Raw genomic sequence first — 23,976 nt, 5'->3', positions numbered from 1 at the left:
CAATTTTGTATAAACGGTGGGTGTTGCCCCCCTGGGAGCAGAGGGGTGAGGCCCAATAGGGGAAATAGAGGTAAAACATTGAAAATCCTTCTTCTACCGTAGGGGTTAAGAGATTTATTTTATCCTAATTTAGTCTGGAGCATCCTTGGGCCAAGGTGACTCAATTTTGTATAAATGGTGGGTGTGGCCCCCCCTTGGGGCTGAGGGGCAAGGCCCAATATGGGAAATATAGCAAATTCTTTAAAATCCTTGTTCTTCTTTAAGGATGAAAGGATTTGTTCCATATTTGGTCTGAAGCATCCTTGGGTGAAGGGGAACACATTTTGTATAAATGGTGGGTCTGGCCCCCCTGGGGGCTGAGGGGCAGAGCCCAATAGGGGAAATGTAGCAAATTCTTTAAAATCCTTCTGGTGAAGGGAAACCAATTTTGTATAAACAGTTGGTCTGGCCCACCTGAGGACTGAGGGGCGGGGCCCAATAGGGAAAACATAGCAAATAATTTAAAATCCTTCTTCTTCTGTAGGAATGAAAGGATTTGGTCCATATTTGGTGTGGAGCATCCTTGGGTAAAGGGGAACCAATTTTGTATAAACAGAGGTTGTGGCCCCCCTGGGACCTGAGGGGCAGGGCCCAATAGGGGAAATAGAAGTAAAACCTTTATAATCCTTCTTCTACCATAGGAATTAAGGGATTTTATCCTAATTTAGTCTGGAGCATCCTTGGGCAAAAGGGAATCAATTTTGTATTAACAGCGTGTGTGGCACCCCTTGGGACAGAAGGGACGGGCCCAATATGGGAAACAGCAAATTCTTCAAATACCTCCTTCTTCTGTACAAATGACTGGATTTTGTCACAGTGTGTCTAACCCCCTACAGGCAGAGAGGCGGGGCCCAATAGGGGAAATAGAGGTAAAACCTTTAAAATCCTTCTTCTACCATAGGGATTAAGGGATTTTATCCTTATTTAGTCTGGAGCATCCTTGGGCCAAGGGGACTCTATTTTGTATAAGCAGTGGGTGTGGTTTCCCAGGGGGCAGAAGGGTGGGGCCCAATAGGAGAAATAGAGGTAAAACCTTTAAAATCCTTCTTCGACCATCGGGATTAAAGGATATTTTATCCTTATTTAGTCTGGAGCATCCTTGGGGTCTGAATTTTGTATAATTGGTGGATATGAACCCCCCTAGGGGCATCGGGGTGGGGCTCTGTTTGAAGTTTGTTCTCGCTATATCTTAAGTACTGGATGGATCTTCCTGAAATTTCATGTGTACTTATATTACAGCAGCTACCATGGAGTGCTATATCTTTACTTCATAACAATTATTTTTAACATATTCAGGTGTGATACAGGCCCTCTGGGCCTCTTGTTTTAGATGGTAACCATACTTTAAAGACATTGAGGGCGGTGTTTCTGTGTTTTAGATGGTAACCATATTTTACAAACATTGAGGGCAGTGTTTCTGTGTTTCAGCAGCCAAGTATGTACTTGAAAAACATTACAAAAGTCAGTGTATATCTGTTTCAGCAGGTTGCCATACTTTTCATTGAGGTCAGTGTTTCTGTGTTTTTGTGGGTAAATGTAATCCTTTATAATGGTTGTGTATTGACAGGTAGAGGCAGAGCTGAGGACAGCAAGTATGTGCTCTTGGCCGCTGAGGGAGGAAGGGCTGCCCAGAAAGAGGAGATCAATCTCATGAGGGAGGCCATGATGCAAAATGCGATTGAAAAACTCCAAGAACGCATACAGTTTAACAGAGAAGGATTTCAGCGAAGAGTTTTAAAGATACAAATGGAAGAAAAGCTTGCACGTGACATGGAAGCCACCAAGGGCCACAAGGGAGCCATAGAGGAGGGTCAGTTTGAACTTCGGTGTGGAAAGTGTCAGGATTACATCTGTATGTCGTCTGATGTCAAAACAATAATGTCTGCTCACCACGCTGTGCTTTGTGATGACATCACTGACCGTGTGGCTGCAAAGAGGCTCAACAGGGTCCAGTACAGTGACCAAAAGTTACAGTCAGGTGTCGGCAAAATTACATGTCGCAAGTGTGGTTCTGACCTCGGCAATGTCAGCATCTTCAACGGCATCCAGTTCCCCATCATCAAGATTTCCAGCTTCAGTATTGTGGATGCATATGGGATGGCTGACAGCAAGAAGAAATGGAAGCAGGTACCCTTCCGTGTGTCTGAACTATCCACCGAGGATCTGCACGCATTGCTTAGAAGGGGAAATCGGATTAATCTTCTCCCTTAATTAAATCACAGTTAAACAGTTCTTGTCTGCCTGGAAAAGAGCATCCTAGGACAAGGATGCTATCAGTTAAGTTTCTACTCCAGATATGAAATGGTCTAGGAAGTATTGATACTATCACGACGAAAATGACAGTGACCAGGTCTGTTCAAATGAATGACCTTGACCCAAATATTTTGAACAATGTCTTCAGTTTTGTAAAGACCAATAACCATTATGTAGTAATGATACTATCTGTAGCTTGTTAAGGTGTGAAAAATAACATACAGAAACTTTATAAAAATGGCTTCATCTGTTATTGTGCTGTAGTTTGATTGGACAAAGGGTCATCAAGTTGTCCTTGAAGTACTCTTGAAGTAGTAACCAGGAGACTGATGGTAATGATATCCAACATGAAGCATGCTGGGGTGACGGTGGGCTAAAGTAAATAACATTGACCCACTTTCAAGTACAAATGTGTAAAACCTCAGTAAATGACTTATTCTACATAGACAAGATACCTTAATGGTCATGATATTTGGCCTGTTGCATGCTAGTGTGAATTAAATGACTATCAAATCTGCTCAAAAGGACCTTAATCTTTCAAGGTTATATGGGTCAAAGTGTTAAGATATTTACACAACTTGATCCAAGGCTTAGGGTCATGATGTTGGATCTTTAGCATGCTTGGACAACGGGCCATCAAGTTTGCTCAAATGACGGCATGAACATCAAAAAGCTAGCTGTTGCATGCTCATATGGGTTTATGAAAATTTGTGAAATGTTTAACACATATGTTTGTAATGCATGCTGGAGTAAAATGGCTCATCATTTTAGCTTGGTGGTAAGGCCAACAAGCTATAGCTGGCATGAAGAAGTTTTTGTTTTCAGAAAGAGTTTCAGGAAATCTAGATATAGTTTTGTTACGTGTTCGTGTGGGATGGTTTGTTATTGACAAATTGTATCCAGTGCTATTTTGATGTGATTTAATTGGAAGCAAAAGGTATTTTTAATTAATTTTAAAGCTTCTCTATAGAGTATTATATAATATATGCAGTGGATTTCACTTAATATCACATTTCAGTTAATACCATCTTATCCTATCACTCCATTTGTCTTTCTATATATATATTATGTATCTACTTTAAGGATTGTTTTATATTATGTGAAGCGACATGAACTCTTCTTTTTAACTGCATGTTTTAATGCCAGTTGTCCATTAAAACACCTGTAAAAATCACCTGTAGACCTACAGGCTACAAAAACAACGGTAACTTTTCTGGTTAAGTTCCCTCAGATGCCTTTGCACACTATCACATCAAACATGGAAAGCTGCAATGAAGGTGGTGGTGGGTGTTTATATATATAGTTCATCTTAGAAAATAAAACACCAAAAGCTTTCATCAAGCTAAAGACCCTTGTTCCTGCTTGAAGCCATAAGTGTCACTTTGTAGTTCAAAGGAATGTCCTTGAACTCTTTCAAGGTCAACCGAATCAATTGTGTAAAACTCTGTAGATAACTTAATTGACTGGTCTGAAGGAGAGAAGGTCAGTGAGTGACTGATGTGAGCTAGTATGCCACATGTTTGTCCTCTTTCCATCTTTCATCAACTTTTCCTTCAAAACTCAAAAGTGACCAAATTTAGTGAAGAATATCTTTGAGCACAAAAAGGAATTCATTGTAGAAAAATTTCCCTTCTCTAAACAATCTTAATTCTTTTGTCCGAAGTTTAAATAGTTTCACAGAAATGGTTGAAAATTAGCTGTTTGATGGAGCACAAAAGTAGCAGTCGACTGTCCTGGTCTACATTATGTCCATAATGTGCCCATCCTAGCTTCTCTTAGTAAAAATCACAACTTCCTACCCAGAGTAAGTACTTTAAATGATATGTGAGACTGGAAAGGGTTTGTGTGTTCATTTTGTGATATAACTAGAAAATCCAGAAGTGGGCATGTTATGAACATTATATATATATATATATATATTATATATATAAATATAGATACCTCTGTAAATATTGATCTTATTGTGTCTTGACTTTATTTCAGTCCAGAGTATATTTTCTTTACAGGTGTTGATATTTCCAAGGCTGTGATTATGCAGTGTTCTTCCCAGGCTGTTTTTGCAGCATAGAACCATGCTCCTATAATTTCTTGCCATGCTGCTATCCTAGATCTTCTCTGTTATATATTCATAGTAAATCTAAAGTTACCATGCTGCTTTGATTTTACATAGAGTGCTGCTTTAACAGAAATATTGAAATACCATGCTTCTTTAAAACATTCTGGGGAGAACACTGGATTATGATTGTAAGTTCAGTACATATAAAAGGAAATTGAATTATTTATTTCACTCATCTATTGCGCAAATTATAATGGATTATTAGCTCACCCGGTCCGAAGGTCCAAGGTGAGCTTATGCCATACCGTGGCGTCCGTCGTCTGTCCGTACGTTCTTTAAACGACTTCTCCTTCTTAACCACTGATAAGGATTTAACTGAATCTAACTGGAAGCATCCCTAGGTGGTGGGGATTCAAAATTGTACAAATAGTTGGGCTGTCCTTGCAGGAGCTGAGAGGCGGGGCCAAAATGGGGCAATTTTGCTATATTGCTACAAACGACTTCTTCTGTAGAACTATGCCATGGACATCAATCATACTTGGTTGGAAGCATTCATGGGAGGCAGGGATTTAAAATTGTACAAATAGTGGGCCTGACTCCCAGGGGGCTGAGGGGCGGGGCCAAAAAAATGTATTATATGGAAATAGTTGAGATCCCCAACGTATAATCATATATACAATTGCTGAGTATAAAGAGAAGAATGCACATTTGCTTCCAGGATGGCCATAGGGTCTGGCCCCACCCTTGGAGACATAGTCCCTGGGTCCTAACTTTAAAACGGTTGAGATCCCCACCCCAAAACTATGTATACAAAAGCTGGGCATAAAGAGACGAATGCAGTCATGATATTAGAATAGACCCTGGGGTCTGACCGAACCCCTAGGGTCCCAGTTTCTTAGTCACAGCTTGGAAACAGTTGAGATCCCCACTCTATAACCATATATACAATTGCTGAGTATAAAGAGATGAATGCATATATGCTTCCATTATGGCCTTTGGGTCTGCCCCACCCTTGGAGACTTAAACCCTGGGTCATAACTTCGAAATGGTTAAGATCCCTACCCCAAAACTATTATACAATTGTTGGGCATAAGGAATCGAATGCAGTCATGATAATATAATTGATCCTTGGGTCTGGCCACAACCCTAGGGACCTAGTTTCTGATTCACAGCTTAGAAAAATTTGAGATCCCCAACCCATAACCATACATAAAATTGCTGGGCTTGAAAAATCTAATACAGATATGCTACAAAGATTGGCTTTGGGATCTGGCATATTCCCTTGGATCTCATCTGGAGAATATTTTGCCATGATTGCTTAGATATCCAGGTGAGCGATACAGGGCCTCTTGTTCTTATACATGTGTTATATACTTCTGTCTACTGACTTGAGCATATATATTTATATGTACAATTTGTACTAGAGGGAGATAAGTAACACAAATTAAATCTACCATTATTATATACCTGTGACTGAATTGTAATTGAGTTATCTCCCTTACACTAAGAAGTGTTATCTGAAATGTCATTGTATCTAAAGTCAAAACTAGCATTGATAAGACACAATGTAAGCACGATTTAATTCTGATGACCCGAACTCTTTTGATTTTAACTAGAGATAGAAAATACTCCACCTGACAAAATACATGACTGTGTATAGCGGAATTCCACACTGTGTCGATTGCTGGCAATCAGGCAGCTCAATTGGCTTTTATTGGTAAAGTGTCTACCTAGAGCTTGGAGGGTCCTTGGTTCAAATATTGGTCTGGTCGTGCATTTTCTCTCGTATTATGTTTGGCGCCCAATAAAGTATATCCATGTTAGGTGGTTTAGGGCCTCATGTGTTTTCGTGGTCAAAAATCTGAATTATTCAAGGAGGGAGGAATGTTGCACATTTTGACTGGATCGATCACAGACACAACCCGATCAATTGGTAGAGTGTTTGTCTAGAGTTCAGAGGATCCAGGTTTGAATCCTGGTCTGGCCATGCATTTCTACTCTCCTGTTACACATATATAGTAATAATTAGGAGGCACGGTCACGAGTAGGACGCCGGGCTTGTGACGGAAGGGTTGTGGGTTCGAGTCAAAGCCATGCACTGTATTGTATCTTTGAGCAAGATACTTACTCCGTTGTTCCAGTCTACTCAGCTGTAAATAAGTATGTGGTTGGGCAATGCTAGAATTGTAGAATATGCTAGCTGTGACTGCCAAAATCGCCGCCTCAGCTGTATGCTCCCCAGGGAATTGAGAAAGATATTGGCTGGTCACAAAGGCCCTATTACCACTGATAATATTAGTGAACCACTTTTGAGACGACCTACCAACTAGGTTGTGAAAAGCAGTATATAAGAACCTCAAATTATTATTGCTTATTGCTTACACGTCTGTGAAATGATGAGAATATGACAATGAATTGGTTACACACGTCTGTGAAATGATGAGAATATGACAATGATTTGGTCACACACGTCTGTGAAATGATGAGAAGTATGACAATGAATTGGTCACACACGTCTGTGAAATGAAGAGTATGACAATGAATTGGTCACAAACGTCTGTTAAAAGAAGAGAGTATGACAATGAATTGGTCACACACGTCTGTAAAATGATGAGAGTATGACAATGAATTGGTCACACACGTCTGTAAAATGATGAGAGTATGACAATGAATTGGTCACACACGTCTGTAAAATGATGAGAGTATGACAATGAATTGGTCACACACGTCTGTAAAATGATGAGAGTATGACAATGAATTGGTCACACACGTCTGTAAAATGATGAGAGTATGACAATGAATTGGTCACACACGTCTGTGAAATGAGGAGAATATGACAATGAATAAGTCACACACGTCTGTGAAATGATGAGAGTATTAGTGAACCACTTTTGAGACGACCTACCAACTAGGTTGTGAAAAGCAGTATATAAGTACCTCAAATTATTATTGCTTATTGCTTACACGTCTGTGAAATGATGAGAATATTACAATGAATTGGTCACACACGTCTGTGAAATGAGGAGAATATGACAATGAATAAGTCACACACGTCTGTGAAATGATGAGTATGACAATGAATTGGTCACAAACGTCTGTTAAAAGAAGAGAGTATGACAATGAATTGGTCACACACGTCTGTGAAATGAAAAGAGTATGACAATGAATTGGTCACACACGTCTGTGAAATGATGAGAATGTGACAATGAATTGGTCACACACGTCTGTGAAATGAAAAGAGTATGACAATGAATTGGTCACACACGTCTGTGAAATGATGAGTATGACAATGAATTGGTCACAAACGTCTGTTAAAAGAAGAGAGTATGACAATGAATTGGTCACACACGTCTGTGAAATGATGAGTGTGACAATGAATTGGTCACATACGTCTGTAAAATGATGAGAGTATGACAATGAATTGGTCCCACACGTCTGTGAAATGATGAGAATATGACAATGAATAAGTCACACACGTCTGTGAAATGCTGAGTATGACAATGAATTGGTCACAAACGTCTGTTAAAAGAAGAGAGTATGACAATGAATTGGTCACACACATCTGTGAAATGATGAGAATATGACAATGAATAAGTCACACACGTCTGTGAAATGCTGAGTATGACAATGAATTGGTCACAAACGTCTGTTAAAACAAGAGAGTATGACAATGAATTGGTCACACACATCTGTGAAATGATGAGAGTATGACAATTAATTGGTCACACACGTCTGTGAAATGAAAAGAGTATGACGATGAATTGGTCACACACGTCTGTGAAATGAAAAGAGTATGACGATGAATTGGTCACACACGTCTGTGAAATGATGAGAATATGACAATGAATTGTTCACACACATCTGTGAAATGATGAGAGTATATGAATTGGTCACACACGTCTGTGAAATGAAAAGAGCATGACAATGAATTGGTCACACACGTCTGTAAAATGATGAGAGTATGACAATGAATTGGTCCCACACGTCTGTGAAATGATGAGAATATGACAATGAATAAGTCACACACGTCTGTGAAATGATGAGTATGACAAGGAATTGGTCACACACGTCTGTGAAATGATAAGAATATGACAATGAATTGGTCACACATGTCTGTGAAATGATGAGTATGACAATGAATTGGGCACACACGTCTGTGAAATGATGAGTATGACAAGGAATTGGTCACACACGTCTGTGAAATGATGAGAATATGACAATGAATAAGTCACACACGTCTGTGAAATGCTGAGTATGACAATGAATTGGTCACAAACGTCTGTTAAAAGAAGAGAGTATGACAATGAATTGGTCACCCACGTCTGTGAAATGATAAGAATATGGCAAAGAATTGGTCACACATGTCTGTGAAATGATGAGTATGACAATGAATTGGGCACACACGTCTGTGAAATGATGAGTATGACAAGGAATTGGTCACACACGTCTGTGAAATGATAAGAATATGACAATGAATTGGTCACACATGTCTGTGAAATGATGAGAATATGGCAATGAATTGGTCACACATGTCTGAGAAATGATGAGAATATGACAATGAATTGGTTACACACGTCTGTGAAATGATGAGTATGACAATGAACTGGTCACACACGTCTGTGAAATGATAAGAATATGACAATGAATTGGTCACACATGTCTGTGAAATGATGAGAATATGACAATGAATTGGTTACACACGTCTGTGAAATGATGAGAATATGACAATGAATAAGTCACACACGTCTGTGAAATGATGAGTATGACAAGGAATTGGTCACACACGTCTGTGAAATGATGAGAGTATGACAATGAATTGGTCTCACACGTCTGGGAAAAGATGAGAATATGACAATGAATTGGTTACACACGTCTGTGAAATGATGAGAATATGACAATGAATTGTTCACACACATCTGTGAAATGATGAGAGTATGACAATTAATTGGTCACACACGTCTGTGAAATGAAAAGAGCATGACAATGAATTGGTCACACACGTCTGGGAAATGATGAGTATGACAATGAATTGGTCTCACACGTCTGGGAAAAGATGAGAATATGACAATGAATTGGTTACACACGTCTGTGAAATGATGAGAATATGACAATGAATAAGTCACACACGTCTGTGAAATGATGAGTATGACAATGAATTGGTCTCACACGTCTGTGAAAAGATGAGAATATGACAATGAATTGGTCACACACGTCTGTGAAATGATAAGAATATGGCAATGAATTGGTCACACATGTCTGTGAAATGATGAGAATATGACAATGAATTGGTCACACACGTCTGCGAAATGATGAGAGTATGACAATGAATTGGTCACACACGTCTGTGAAATGATAAGAATATGGCAAAGAATTGGTCACACATGTCTGTGAAATGATGAGAATATGACAATGAATTGGTTACACACGTCTGTGAAATGATGAGAATATGACAATGAATTGATCACACACGTCTGTGAAATGATGAGAGTATGACAATGAATTGGTAACACACGTCTGTGAAATGATGAGAATATGACAATGAATTGATCACACACGTCTGTGAAATGATGAGAGTATGACAATTAATTGGTCACACACGTCTGTGAAATGAAAAGAGTATGACAATGAATTGGTCACACACGTCTGGGAAATGATGAGTATGACAATGAATTGGTCTCACACGTCTGTGAAATGATGAGAATATGACAATGAATTGGTCACACACGTCTGTGAAATGAGGAGAGTATGACAATGAATTGGTCACACACGTCTGTGAAAGGATGAGAGTATGACAATGAATTGGTCACACACGTCTGTAAAATGATGAGAGTATGACAATGAATTGGTCACACACGTCTGTGAAATGATGAGAGGATGACAATGAATTGGTCACACACATCTGCGAAAATGATGCACAGGTGCTGAAATGAAAAGAGTATGACAATGAATTGGTCACACACGTCTGTGAAATGATGAGTATGACAATGAATTGGTCTCACACGTCTGTGAAATGATGAGAATATGACAATGAATTGATCACACACGTCTGTGAAATGATGAGAGTATGACAATGAATTGGTCATACACGTCTGTGAAATGAGGAGAGTATGACAATGAATTGGTCACACACGTCTGGGAAATGATGAGAGTATGACAATGAATTGGTCACACACGTCTGGGAAATGATGTGTATGACAATGAATTGGTCTCACACGTCTGTGAAATGATGAGAATATGACAATGAATTGGTCATACACGTCTGTGAAATGATGAGAGTATGACAATGAATTGGTCACACACGTCTGGGAAATGATGAGAGTATGACAATGAATTGGTCACACACGTCTGTAAAATGATGAGAGTATGACAATGAATTGGTCACACACGTCTGGGAAATGATGAGTATGACAATGAATTGGTACACACGTCTGTGAAATGATGAGAATATGACAATGAATTGATCACACACGTCTGTGAAATGATGAGAGTATGACAATGAATTGGTCATACACGTCTGTGAAATGAGGAGAGTATGACAATGAATTGGTCACACACGTCTGGGAAATGATGAGAGTATGACAATGAATTGGTCACACACATCTGCGAAAATGATGCACAGGTGCATTCATTTGATTCATTTGAGAATTTTGACCATCACTGATTCAGTCACAAGTTCCGGTGACAACAATAACCTTCTAATATAAGCTTTAGAACCATACATGTTTAATGGTCAATCATCATGAAATTGATTGTTAAGTATTTATTTATTTATACCAGATTGTGTATATTATTGTGTTGCATGCTATTAAAGTCACATCATTGTCACCTTGGGTCACATCATTGTTCACCTTGGGTCACATCATTGTCACCTTGGGGTTCATGATAAAAATCAAATAGTGATTTCCTTGGGGTAGTTTCATGGGTTGGAGACACTGAATATATTGTACCTTGAGTATACAAACAGTGTGTAATGTGTCTTATGAAGCCAATCTGTGCTTTATATTTTTCTTGCATGCTTGTTAATGTTAATATTTTAGTGTTCAACCATTTATAGAAATAACCTGTAAAAGCTCATATGTTTAACCATGAATCAAATAAAATCAACTTCACAGAAAATCACTTTTTTTTATGTTATGCATGATTTTTCTTACTTTTGAACTAGTGTTGACACAAGGAACTGAGAAACACAAAAGACATTATTATGCAGTACTATTGTAACTTAATAAAAAGACCTTTCAAAACAGATGACGCACCTAATGTGTTGAAATTAGTTAACGTAATTTTAATTAAAGCCAATAAACCCAGCACAACGTTGTCATGGTCCTCTTTACCTATTGGTATCCCTTCCAGAAAGTAAGACTTACCAAGCAAGTGACATAATGTTATCTTTACCTTGTCATGGTCCTCTTTACCTATTGGTATCCCTTCCAGAAAGTAAGACTTACCAAGCAAGTGACATAATGTTATCTTTACCTTGTCATGGTCCTCTTTACCTATTGGTATCCCTTCCAGAAAATAAGACTAACCAAGCAAGTGACATAATGTTATCTTTATCTTGTCATGGTCCTATTTACCTATTGGTATCCCTTCCAGAAAATAAGACTAACCTAGCAAGTGACATAATGTTATCTTTACCTTGTCATGGTCCTCTTTACCTATTGGTATCCCTTCAAGAAAGTAAGACTTACCAAGCAAGTGACATAATGTAAGTGACATAATGTTATCTTTACCTTGTCATGGTCATCCCTTCCAGAAAATAAGACTAACCAAGCAAGTGACAATGTTATCTTTACCTTGTCATGGTCCTCTTTACCTTCCAGAAAGTAAGACTTACCAAGCAAGTGACATAATGTTATCTTTACCTTGTCATGGTCATCTTTACCCTCCAGAAAGTAAGACTAACCAACCAAGTGACATAATGTTACGTTAATGTCATAGGGAGTTTATTATTAAACAATGACAGTCAAACTTCAATGTTTCAAACTTTGCGATACCATCTGGAAAATTCAAAAGATTAAGATTTTGACTCACGAATGTTGAACGAAGAGGACCTTTGAGATCCTGTATATATACTGTAACCGAATCTGATTGTTAAGTGACGGAAAACGGGGCAAAATGTTTTTAAGTAAAATCCAGAACATTTGATTTAATGCAATTAGAAAAAATATGTTTCATGTATTTATACACAGTTGTTTTCATGTTTGGGTGTTAAAATGACATCAGGCTGTTACGATGTTCTCGTACAGTAATTGTTTTACTTCAAATAAGTATTTGTTAAAGTTGTAATAATAAGTTCGAAACAGCAAGAAATTTGACTCATCAATGTTCCATTCATAAATGGTATATCAGCAGTGTTATCATAGGAAAAAATTCCAGACTTTGCTGAAAGTTTAATATGCATCAAGAAATTTGGGTCTAATAATGTAATTTAATGCTATAGGCACATGTAGGTAATCAAAATTGTTTTAATTTTGTAGTAATTAAATTGAGCCCTTTTAGTAGATTGTGTTATCTGAGCCACATCATACCCCCTGGACCAATTAACTACGTTAGTACTGGGAAACAATTGATAGGATATTGAGACAGACCTGGTTGTGGAGGATTAGCTCCCTTGATTCGGTATCGTTGTTTGGTGCTGGATGTGAGAGTTGCTACTTGAAAGAATTACTCAGTTCCAGGTTTCATATTTTTGATCTGTTTATTCCACATAGCTGGCATAAAATAGTTCTATAAGACATGTTAACAGTTATAAAGTCAGTCTCCCTTACATTGCTACATAACAACTAGACATATGTAATAAATAAAACATCGCTAAATTCTTACAATAAAAATATTTCTGAAGTGAGTTGTATAAATGTTGGATTAATGGATAATGAGAGTACTTAGGCCAAGCCAAACAATCGGCGAGATTGCCATCCCCAGTGTAAAGTAACTAGTGTTAAACCTGTCTTCACCTGCCTCTCCACATGTCTGGTCATGACAGGTGTTGACACATATACTGCTCAAAGCAATGAACTTACGTGAAATATCTAAAGTAACATTTTGATAAATCCCAACGTAGGGCCAATTGATTGGCATATGATTGCAATTTGTATAAGTTCTAGTACCTGCTAAGGTTAAGCCTTTTTTATTAAGCCTTAGTCTATTTTGCAATTATTTGCCCCTGTCAATACATTACAATCTGTTCTCAAACACCCTATATAGGAAACATTTCTCTACAGTGTCTCTAAAATCATACACCATCCTTAACTGAGAAATTTGACATGTGATATCAAAAACTAGGTAAACCACAGTGATCACCTACATTGTTTATACCCTCAACAAGTATTACCCCTCACAGGTATTAAGTTCATAATATATAAATTACACAAAGTAGTAAGAAGATGTGGTTATCATGATGCATTAGGTGGGTCTCCAATACCACCAGCCATACTGTAGACTGCTAAGCCAACCTCATCAGCTAGTTTGTCAGCATTCACCTGCAAACACAATTTGAGAACAAATCATTTTAATGATTTTTTTTTCAAGAGTCTCCTTAAACAGCTGAATGGGGACTTATTACTGACATCCCTTGTTTATCATATATTTATTTTACCTAAATGTATATTTCTGTCTCATTGTCTCCAGTAAAACAATGTTATACCCCTAGGACATTACCCCCTTGGAAACAACAAGGAACATGCAGCATAGCCAGCTTATGAAACAAGATTGTCCACTATAAATAGCACGACAGAAACTCAACTATAAATAGCACGACAGAAACTCCACTATAAATAGAACAACAGAAACTCCACTATACATAGCAGGACAGAAACTCCACTATAAATAGCACGACAGAAAATCGACTATAAATAGCACGACAGACTCTACTATAAATAGCACGACAGAAACTCCAATATAAATAGCACGACACAAACTCCACTATAAATAGCACGACAGAAACTCCAATATAAATATCACGACAGAAACTCCACTATAAATAGCACGACAGAAACTCAACTATAAATAGCACGACAGAAACTCCATTATAAATAGCACGACAGAAACTCCACTATAAATAGCACAACAGAAACTCCACTATACATAGCAGGACAGAAACTCCACTATAAATAGCACGACAGAAACTCCACTATAAATAGCACGACAGAAACTCCACTATAAATAGCACGACAGAAACTCCACTATAAATAGCACGACAGAAACTCCACTATAAATAGCACGACAGAAACTCCACTATAAATAGCACGACAGAAACTCCACTATAAATAGCACGACAGAAACTCCACTATAAATAGCACGACAGAAACTCCACTATAAATAGCACGACAGAAACTCCACTATAAATAGCACGACAGAAACTCCACTATAAATAGCACGACAGAAACTCCACTATAAATAGCACGACAGAAACTCCACTATAAATAGCACGACAGAAACTCCACTATAAATAGCACGACAGAAACTCCACTATAAATAGCACGACAGAAACTCCACTATAAATAGCACGACAGAAACTCCACTATAAATAGCACGACAGAAACTCCACTATAAATAGCACGACAGAAACTCCATTATAAATAGCACGACAGAAACTCCACTATAAATAGCACGACAGAAACTCCACTATAAATAGCACGACAGAAACTCCACTATAAATAGCACGACAGAAACTCCACTATAAATAGCACGACAGAAACTCCACTATAAATAGCACGACAGAAACTCCACTATAAATAGCACGACAGAAACTCCACTATAAATAGCACGACAGAAACTCCACTATAAATAGCACGACAGAAACTCCACTATAAATAGCACGACAGAAACTCCACTATAAATAGCACGACAGAAACTCCACTATAAATAGCACGACAGAAACTCCACTATAAATAGCACGACAGAAACTCCACTATAAATAGCACGACAGAAACTCCACTATAAATAGCACGACAGAAACTCCACTATAAATAGCACGACAGAAACTCCACTATAAATAGCACGACAGAAACTCCACTATAAATAGCACGACAGAAACTCCACTATAAATAGCACGACAGAAACTCCACTATAAATAGCACGACAGAAACTCCACTATAAATAGCACGACAGAAACTCCACTATAAATAGCACGACAGAAACTCCACTATAAATAGCACGACAGAAACTCCACTATAAATAGCACGACAGAAACTCCACTATAAATAGCACGACAGAAACTCCACTATAAATAGCACGACAGAAACTCCACTATAAATAGCACGACAGAAACTCCACTATAAATAGCACGACAGAAACTCCACTATAAATAGCACGACAGAAACTCCACTATAAATAGCACGACAGAAACTCCACTATAAATAGCACGACAGAAACTCCACTATAAATAGCACGACAGAAACTCCACTATAAATAGCACGACAGAAACTCCACTATAAATAGCACGACAGAAACTCCACTATAAATAGCACGACAGAAACTCCACTATAAATAGCACGACAGAAACTCCACTATAAATAGCACGACAGAAACTCCACTATAAATAGCACGACAGAAACTCCACTATAAATAGCACGACAGAAACTCCACTATAAATAGCACGACAGAAACTCCACTATAAATAGCACGACAGAAACTCCACTATAAATAGCACGACAGAAACTCCACTATAAATAGCACGACAGAAACTCCACTATAAATAGCACGACAGAAACTCCACTATAAATAGCACGACAGAAACTCCACTATAAATAGCACGACAGAAACTCCACTATAAATAGCACGACAGAAACTCCACTATAAATAGCACGACAGAAACTCCACTATAAATAGCACGACAGAAACTCCACTATAAATAGCACGACAGAAACTCCACTATAAATAGCACGACAGAAACTCCACTATAAATAGCACGACAGAAACTCCACTATAAATAGCACGACAGAAACTCCACTATAAATAGCACGACAGAAACTCCACTATAAATAGCACGACAGAAACTCCACTATAAATAGCACGACAGAAACTCCACTATAAATAGCACGACAGAAACTCCACTATAAATAGCACGACAGAAACTCCACTATAAATAGCACGACAGAAACTCCACTATAAATAGCACGACAGAAACTCCACTATAAATAGCACGACAGAAACTCCACTATAAATAGCACGACAGAAACTCCACTATAAATAGCACGACAGAAACTCCACTATAAATAGCACGACAGAAACTCCACTATAAATAGCACGACAGAAACTCCACTATAAATAGCACGACAGAAACTCCACTATAAATAGCACGATAGAGACTCCACTATAAATAGCACGACAGAGACTCCACTATAAATAGCAGGACAGAAATTCCACTATAAATAGCAGGACAGAAACTCAACTATAAATAGCAGGACAGAAACTCCACTATAAATAGCACGATAGAAAAACCACTATAAATAGCAGGACAGAGACTCAACTATAAATAGCAAGACAGAGACTCCACTATAAATAGCAGGACAGAAACTCCACTATAAATAGCAGGACAGAAACTCCACTATAAATAGCACGACAGAAACTCCACTATAAATAGCACGATAGAAAATCCACTATAAATAGCACGACAGAGACTCAATAATGATCCTCAAACAGGCATTACAATGATTTGAACTTTGACCAACTGCTGTGAATTCAATTTTAAGACATCATTTAGTAATGCTCCTGTTAATTTGCATAAAAAATGAGCCATTTGGATGTTTTGTGACTTCTTACAGTCAAAACATAGCTGCATTATCTTTTCAATCAAAATCAAGCAAATGTCATAAGTGTTTATTGATGTTAAGTTGCCCAGGGCAATCGGGCTCATGGCGCCCCTCAGTGGTTAATTGGTAATTAGTGACTTCTTTTATGCATACACACTTGAAAGATTCAGTGGGATTTGCAGATGCTCGGTTAACCACAAAGGTTTGTAAAACAATATTAGACCCCAGGCTTAGACACAGTCTGGACGTTAACTTCCTGGGGTACACAGGTAAAATAGCTACGTCTGTTTTACGTCCGTGGAGAAATACATCTGTAAAGCGTACGGTTACAGATGTCGAGTTCCATCCGTTTTACATGCGTGGTACTATACATCCGTTCTACGGATGAAAAATATGCACGTAAAACGGATGATTAACATACGGAAAAACGAACGTATCCATTTTGTCCGAATTTAATATAATATTGATGTTAGCAAGTAGACGCAGTGGTACTATCTTTACGATTTTGACAGCATCCCGAAAGTTCGAAAAAACTAGAGTTCTATTCACTCACCGTTAATCATCTATAAATATACACACACATCCTAGCATACCTTGGAAACTGTTAGACTGTTATAATATGTAGCAGAAAACAGTCCAGATAAAGGTTACTGAATAAGGGCGCCCCTTTTTAGGTCACCTGAGCTTTAGCTCAAGTGACCTATTGCTATCCGTTTTCGGCCGTCGTCCGTCGTCCGTTAACATTTTACATTTCAAACTTAAAGTCAAGTTCTGCTGGGCCGATTGAACTGAAAGTTGGTAGGAATGATCGCCTCATGGTCCTGACAAAGTGTTGTTATTTTTCGGGTCGATCAGAAATCCAATATGGCCGCCACGGCCGCCATTTTGAAAACCTATTTCAAACTTAAAGTCAAGTTCTGCTGGACCGATTGAACTGAAAGTTGGTAGGAATGATCGCCTCATGGTCCTGACAAAGTGTTGTTATTTTTCGGGTCGATCAGAAATCCAATATGGCCGCCACGGCCGCCATTTTGAAAACCTATTTCAAACTTAAAGTCAAGTTCTGCTGGACCGATTGAACTGAAAGTTGGTAGGAATGATCGCCTCATGGTCCTGACAAAGTGTTGTTATTTTTCGGGTCGATCAGAAATCCAATATGGCCGCCACGGCCGCCATTTTGAAAACCTATTTCAAACTTAAAGTCAAGTTCTGCTGGACCGATTGAACTGAAAGTTGGTAGGAATGATCGCCTCATGGTCCTGACAAAGTGTTGTTATTTTTCGGGTCGATCAGAAATCCAATATGGCCGCCACGGCCGCCATTTTGAAAACCTATTTCAAACTTAAAGTCAAGTTCTGCTGGACCGATTGAACTGAAAGTTGGTAGGAATGATCGCCTCATGGTCCTGACAAAGTGTTGTTATTTTTCGGGTCGATCAGAAATCCAATATGGCCGCCACGGCCGCCATTTTGAAAACCTATTTCAAACTTAAAGTCAAGTTCTGCTGGACCGATTGAACTGAAAGTTGGTAGGAATGATCGCCTCATGGTCCTGACAAAGTGTTGTTATTTTTCGGGTCGATCAGAAATCCAATATGGCCGCCACGGCCGCCATTTTGAAAACCTATTTCAAACTTAAAGTCAAGTTCTGCTGGACCGATTGAACTTAAAGTTTGTAGGAATGATCGACTCATGGTCCTGACAAAGTGTTGTTATTTTTCAGGTCAATCATAAATCCAATATGGCCGCCACGGCCACCATTTTGAAAACATATTTCAAACTTAAAGTCAAGTTCTGCTAGGCCGATTGAACTGAAACTTTGTAGGAATGATTGACTCATGGTCCTGACAAAGTGTTGTTATTTTTCGGGTCGATCAGAAATCCAATATGGCCACCACGGCTGCCATTTTGGTAAACTATTTCAAACTTAAAGTAAAGATCTACTTGGCCGATTGAACTGAAACTTTGTAGGAATGATCGAATCATGGTCCTGACAAAGTGTTGTTATTTTTCGGGTCAATCAGAAATACAATTTGGCTGCCATGGCCGCTATTTTGCTACTAAGTTCTAATAGGCCGATCTCACTTAAAATTGGTCTAGGAATGATCAGCTCATGGTCCTGACAAAGTTAAGTTAACATTATACTATTTTTTACTCAAATTGGTACATATTTCAACAACAAAAATAAATACTGTAGACTCAGGTGACCGTTTAGGCCCATGGGCCTCTTGTCTCAATTACCCGCACCCTGTGCATTCATTAGGTCAAATACAGTACTTGTGTAATTACTTTATTTGACAAGTTTCCAGTCTTTTGTTTACTTGTAGTTTGTGTGTTATTTAACTAGGGTGGTAAACTATTATATTTACCTGTGTATCAGCCTCTGCATAAACTCTCACAACATCTTCTGTCCCGGAGGGCCTAGAAAAATAAAATGACCAGTAAATAAAACAGTATAAGACCGCCCTGACAACACAGGTATATAGGTAATCCTAAACAACTTGGCATAACTGGTGAAGATGTAATCAACACAACCTGTCGGCACCAGTGAAAATGTAGCAGAATTAATTCGTTAAGTTGAAAAAAAATAACTACCTTCATCCCAACCAAACAAACAAGAGGCCATAAGCGGGCCTTTATCATTCAATAATGGCAAAATACTTTCAACAACAATTACATACAAGTATTTCTCATAATGGCGTCTTTCTCTTAGTGCCAAGGGGTACAACTCTTTTTAGTTTTATTTCACACTTCATTTCCTGATCCTTAGCAATTTTGCTTAAATTTTGGTACCCCTATTTCACCCATTTGGCTGGCAGTCCCTTTACCCATTCTGTTACAGGGTATACACATATTGAGTCCCAAAGGCCAAAGGATACTCCAGATCTTATTTAGACAAAGTCATTTTATACATTGTACAGGAGGATTTTAAATTTAACTTTATTTGGCTTCTCCTGGCCTAAGGGGGGCCAAACCCTACATACGACAATGAATGCTCTCGACTAAACTTAATAAAAAATCCTTTCAGCCTTTCTTGACTGGAAGCAGCTTATAGGAACAGCAGTCAGGGGGCTTTAATAGCTTGCTCAGCTGATTTTTTTAATATTCATTTAAAACCTCTCATCAAGTGTCTGGATTCTTCAGAAGAAATCTTTTGAAGTTTTGACATATTTGACCTCTGTGAGCTTGAAAATAGCTAAAACTCATTTTTGTTGGCAAACTTTGTCAGCTTCATCCAAGAAAGCTAGCAGTCAAAAATTATGATTCTAGGATTTTCAGTTCTCCAGAATAAGTTGTTTTAAGTTTTTGACATATTTGACCTCAGAGACCTTGAAAGAAGTTCAAGGTCCTTTTTTCCTTTGCAAACTTTATAATGCTTCAACTAGGAAAGCTAGCTATCAGCCAAATATTATGGTGCTAGGACTTTTGGTTCTTAAGAACAAGTTTTTTGATTTTGTTTACATATTTGACCCCTGTGACCTTGAAAGTAGGTCAAGGTCATATTTATTCCCAAAGTTTGTAAGGCTCTAAGGCTCCAACCACGAAAGCTTCCCGCTATATATCATGACTCTTTGCCTATTAGTTCTTCAAAATAATTCATTTGAAGTTTCTGACATGTTTGACCTCTGTTAACTTGAAAGTAGGTCAAGGTCATTTTTGGTCACAAACTTTGTCAGCCTCCATCCAAAGAAGCTACCAGCAAAAATTGATAGTCTCTTTCCAAGGAATTTACCCACCAAATATCATCACTGTACATGTAGGCCTTTCAGTTCTTCAGAAGGAGGCATTTAAAGTTTTAGACATATTTTATCTCCGTGACCTTGAAAGTAGGTCAAGGTCATTATTGTTTGCGAACTTTACTGGGCTCAATTCAATGAAGCTACTGTACCAGCCAAATATCATAACTATAGCCTGGTTGGTTTCTTAGAAGAAGTTGTTTAAAGGAAGAGTGGACGACGGAGGGATGGTCGTTTGAACAAGATGATCGATGGATGTCAAACAATGATGTGATCATATTTGTATAAACCAAAATATTAGTTATGTTTTTATTTACCTTACAAATGACCTGCCATGGTTGTATTTGGCGACCAGATTATCTACAGCCTGTTGTAGACCCTTGGGAGTTACGGCTGTCCTCTCAGCATCAGCTGTTGTTATCACTGTTCGGTCTTCCACCTGTTAACAATAGATACTTATCAAATGATATTAATACAAGTTGATCGTTGTGTATGTTATCCACCCCACCATCATCATCAAGGCTGTTCAGACCACTGTTTGTCTGACGTGGTACATCATCCACCACTCCACCTGTACCCAATCACCACTATACAAACACTGTCAGAAACCATAGCTGTCAATTATCTTACTGTCAGTAACCATAGCTGTCAACTATTTTACTGTCAGTAACCATAGCTGTCAATTATTTTACTGTCAGTAACTATAGCTGTCAATTAAATAACTGTCAGTAACCATAGCTGTCAATTATTTTACTGTCAGTAACTATAGCTGTCAATTATTTTATTGTCAGAAACCATAGCTGTCAATTACTTCACTGTCAGTAACCATAGCTGTCAATTATTTTACTGTCAGTAACCATAGCTGTGAATTACTTTACTGCCAGTAACCATAGCTGTCAATTATTTTACTGTCAGTAACTATAGCTGTCAATTAAATAACTGTCAGTAACCATAGCTGTCAATTACTTTACTGTCAGTAACCATAGCTGTCAATTATTTTACTGTCAGAAACCATAACTGTCAATTATTTTACTGTCAGTAGCCATAGCTGTTACCTTTCATACTGTTAGTAAATTTATGACCATTCCAAACAACTCACCTTTATAGCTAGCAAAAAAGGTTGCATGGTGTGGATATTTTTAATCGAGAAATGTGCTCCTAAAATAAGTTACTGTACAAACAGTAATATGTATTTGTAGCAGGACTAACCTTGACCTTTAGCTGTCTGTTTGGAAGATCAGTGTAGGCACTGTCCCAGTTACTGGCTTCCCATCCATAGGTCGCCAGAATGACCTCCACAAGGAGCATATCTGATATAGCATCACCAACAGTCTGTAGAAAATAATAGGACATCATCAAGTTTAACATGTAAAGTGATATGAAATAAGACAATAAACATGGCATCTTTCCTGGTAGATGAAGTACATGACATCTTACCTGGTGGATGAAGTACATGATATCTTACCTGGTGGATGAAGTACATGATATCTTACCTGGTGGATGAGGTACATGACATCCTGCCTAGTGGATGCAGTAGATAACAGTTAACCTGGTGGATGAAGTAGATAACAGTTTACCTGGTGAATGAGTTACATGACATCTTACTTAGTGGATGAGGTACATGACAGCTTACCTGGTGGATGAGGTACATGACATCTTACTTAGTGGATGAGGTACATGACATCTTACTTAGTGGATGAGGTACATGACATATTACCTGGTTGATAAGGTAAATGGAATCTAACCTAGTGGATGAGGGAAAAGACATCTTACCTGGTCGATAAGGTACATAACAACTTACCTGGTGACTGAAGTAGATAACAGCTTACCTGGTGGATTAAGTACATAACAGCTTACCTGGTGAATGAGGTACATGACATCTTACCTGAAGGATGAGGTATATGACATCTTACCTGATGGATGAGGTACATGACATCTTACCTGAAGGATGAGGTACATGACATCTTACCTGATGGATGAGGTACATGACATCTTACCTGAAGGATGAGGTATATGACATCTTACATGATGAATGAGGTACATGACATCTTACCTGAAGGATGGCAACATGACACCTTACCTGCTGGATGAGGTACATGACATCTTACCTGAAGGGTGAGGTACATGACATCTTACCTGAAGGATGAGGTACATGACATCTTAACTGGTGGATGATGTACATGACATCTTACCTGAAGGATGAGGTACATGGCATCTTACCTAAAGGATGAGGTACATGACATCTTACCTGGTGGATGATGTACATGACATCTTACCTGAAGGATGAGTTACATGGCATCTTACCTGAAGGATGAGGTACATGACATCTTACCTGCTGGATGAGGTTCATGACATCTTACCTGATGGATGAGGTACATGACATCTTATCTGGTGGATGATGTACATGACATCTTAACTGGTGGATGATGTACATGACATCTTACCTGAAGGATGAGTTACATGGCATCTTACCTGAAGGATGAGGTACATGGCATCTTACCTGAAGGATGAGGTACATGACATCTTACCTGCTGGATGAGGTTCATGACATCTTACCTAAAGGATGAGGTACATGACATCTTACCTGGTGGATGATGTACATGACATCTTACCTGAAGGATGAGGTTCATGACATCTTACCTGATGGATGAGGTACATGACATCTTACCTGGTGGATGATGTACATGACATCTTACCTGAAGGATGAGGTACATGAAATCTTACCTGAAGGATGAGGTACATGACATCTTACTTGGTGGATGAGGTACATGACATCTTACCTGGTTAATGAGGTCCATAACTGTACACAGTTGTGCAGCTCCTTCTTGTTGTTTCGCCGATAAGCTGAGGAAACATATAGATTACTGTCTGTCATCTGTACTACAGTCCACATTAATCTGTATTACAGCCCACAACAATCTGTATTACAACCCATATCAATCTATATTACAGCCCATATCAATCTGTATTACAACCCATATCAATCTGTATTACAGCCCACATACATCTGTATTACAGCCCACATACATCTGTATTACAGCCCATATCAATCTGTATTACAGCCCACATATATCTACATTAAAGCCCACATATATTTGTATTACAGCCCACATATATCTGTATCAAAGCCCACATATATC

General features: G+C 38.4%; 2 protein-coding genes and 1 long non-coding RNA gene across 6 annotated transcripts in view; 2 read left to right on the top strand and 1 right to left on the bottom strand.

Moving 5' to 3' along the window:
* The window catches only part of LOC110460504 (probable ATP-dependent RNA helicase DDX58), a 41,667-nt gene extending 36,863 nt beyond the window's left edge, over positions 1–4,804 (top strand). The window contains exon 15 of the mRNA XM_021513446.1: positions 1,607–4,804. Within this exon, the coding sequence (XP_021369121.1) occupies positions 1,607–2,250 (644 nt within the window). The 3' untranslated portion in view covers positions 2,251–4,804. The remainder of the gene's footprint in view (positions 1–1,606) is intronic.
* Positions 4,805–6,474: 1,670 nt separating this feature from the next.
* On the top strand, positions 6,475–11,459 carry LOC110460509. The gene is made up of 2 exons (XR_002464022.1): positions 6,475–6,837; positions 10,285–11,459. It is a non-coding gene; the product is annotated as an uncharacterized LOC110460509 (long non-coding RNA).
* A 1,676-nt stretch (positions 11,460–13,135) lies between these two features.
* LOC110460506 (phosphoacetylglucosamine mutase-like) overlaps positions 13,136–23,976 on the bottom strand; it is a 50,938-nt gene continuing 40,097 nt past the window's right edge. For all 4 annotated transcript variants that reach the window (XM_021513449.1, XM_021513448.1, XM_021513447.1 and 1 more), the window contains exons 13-17: positions 23,617–23,680; positions 22,046–22,168; positions 21,154–21,275; positions 19,469–19,520; positions 13,136–13,827 (exon numbers count right to left, since the gene is read on the bottom strand). In XM_021513449.1, the coding sequence (XP_021369124.1) occupies positions 13,741–13,827; positions 19,469–19,520; positions 21,154–21,275; positions 22,046–22,168; positions 23,617–23,680 (448 nt within the window). In that variant the 3' untranslated portion in view covers positions 13,136–13,740. The remainder of the gene's footprint in view (positions 13,828–19,468; positions 19,521–21,153; positions 21,276–22,045; positions 22,169–23,616; positions 23,681–23,976) is intronic.

This window comes from Mizuhopecten yessoensis, unplaced genomic scaffold (assembly GCF_002113885.1).
Source record: "Mizuhopecten yessoensis strain PY_sf001 unplaced genomic scaffold, ASM211388v2 scaffold10413, whole genome shotgun sequence".
Lineage (NCBI taxonomy): Eukaryota > Metazoa > Mollusca > Bivalvia > Pectinida > Pectinidae > Mizuhopecten > Mizuhopecten yessoensis.
Note: the sequence above shows the minus strand (reverse complement) of the source record. Positions and strands in the feature narration are given on the sequence as shown.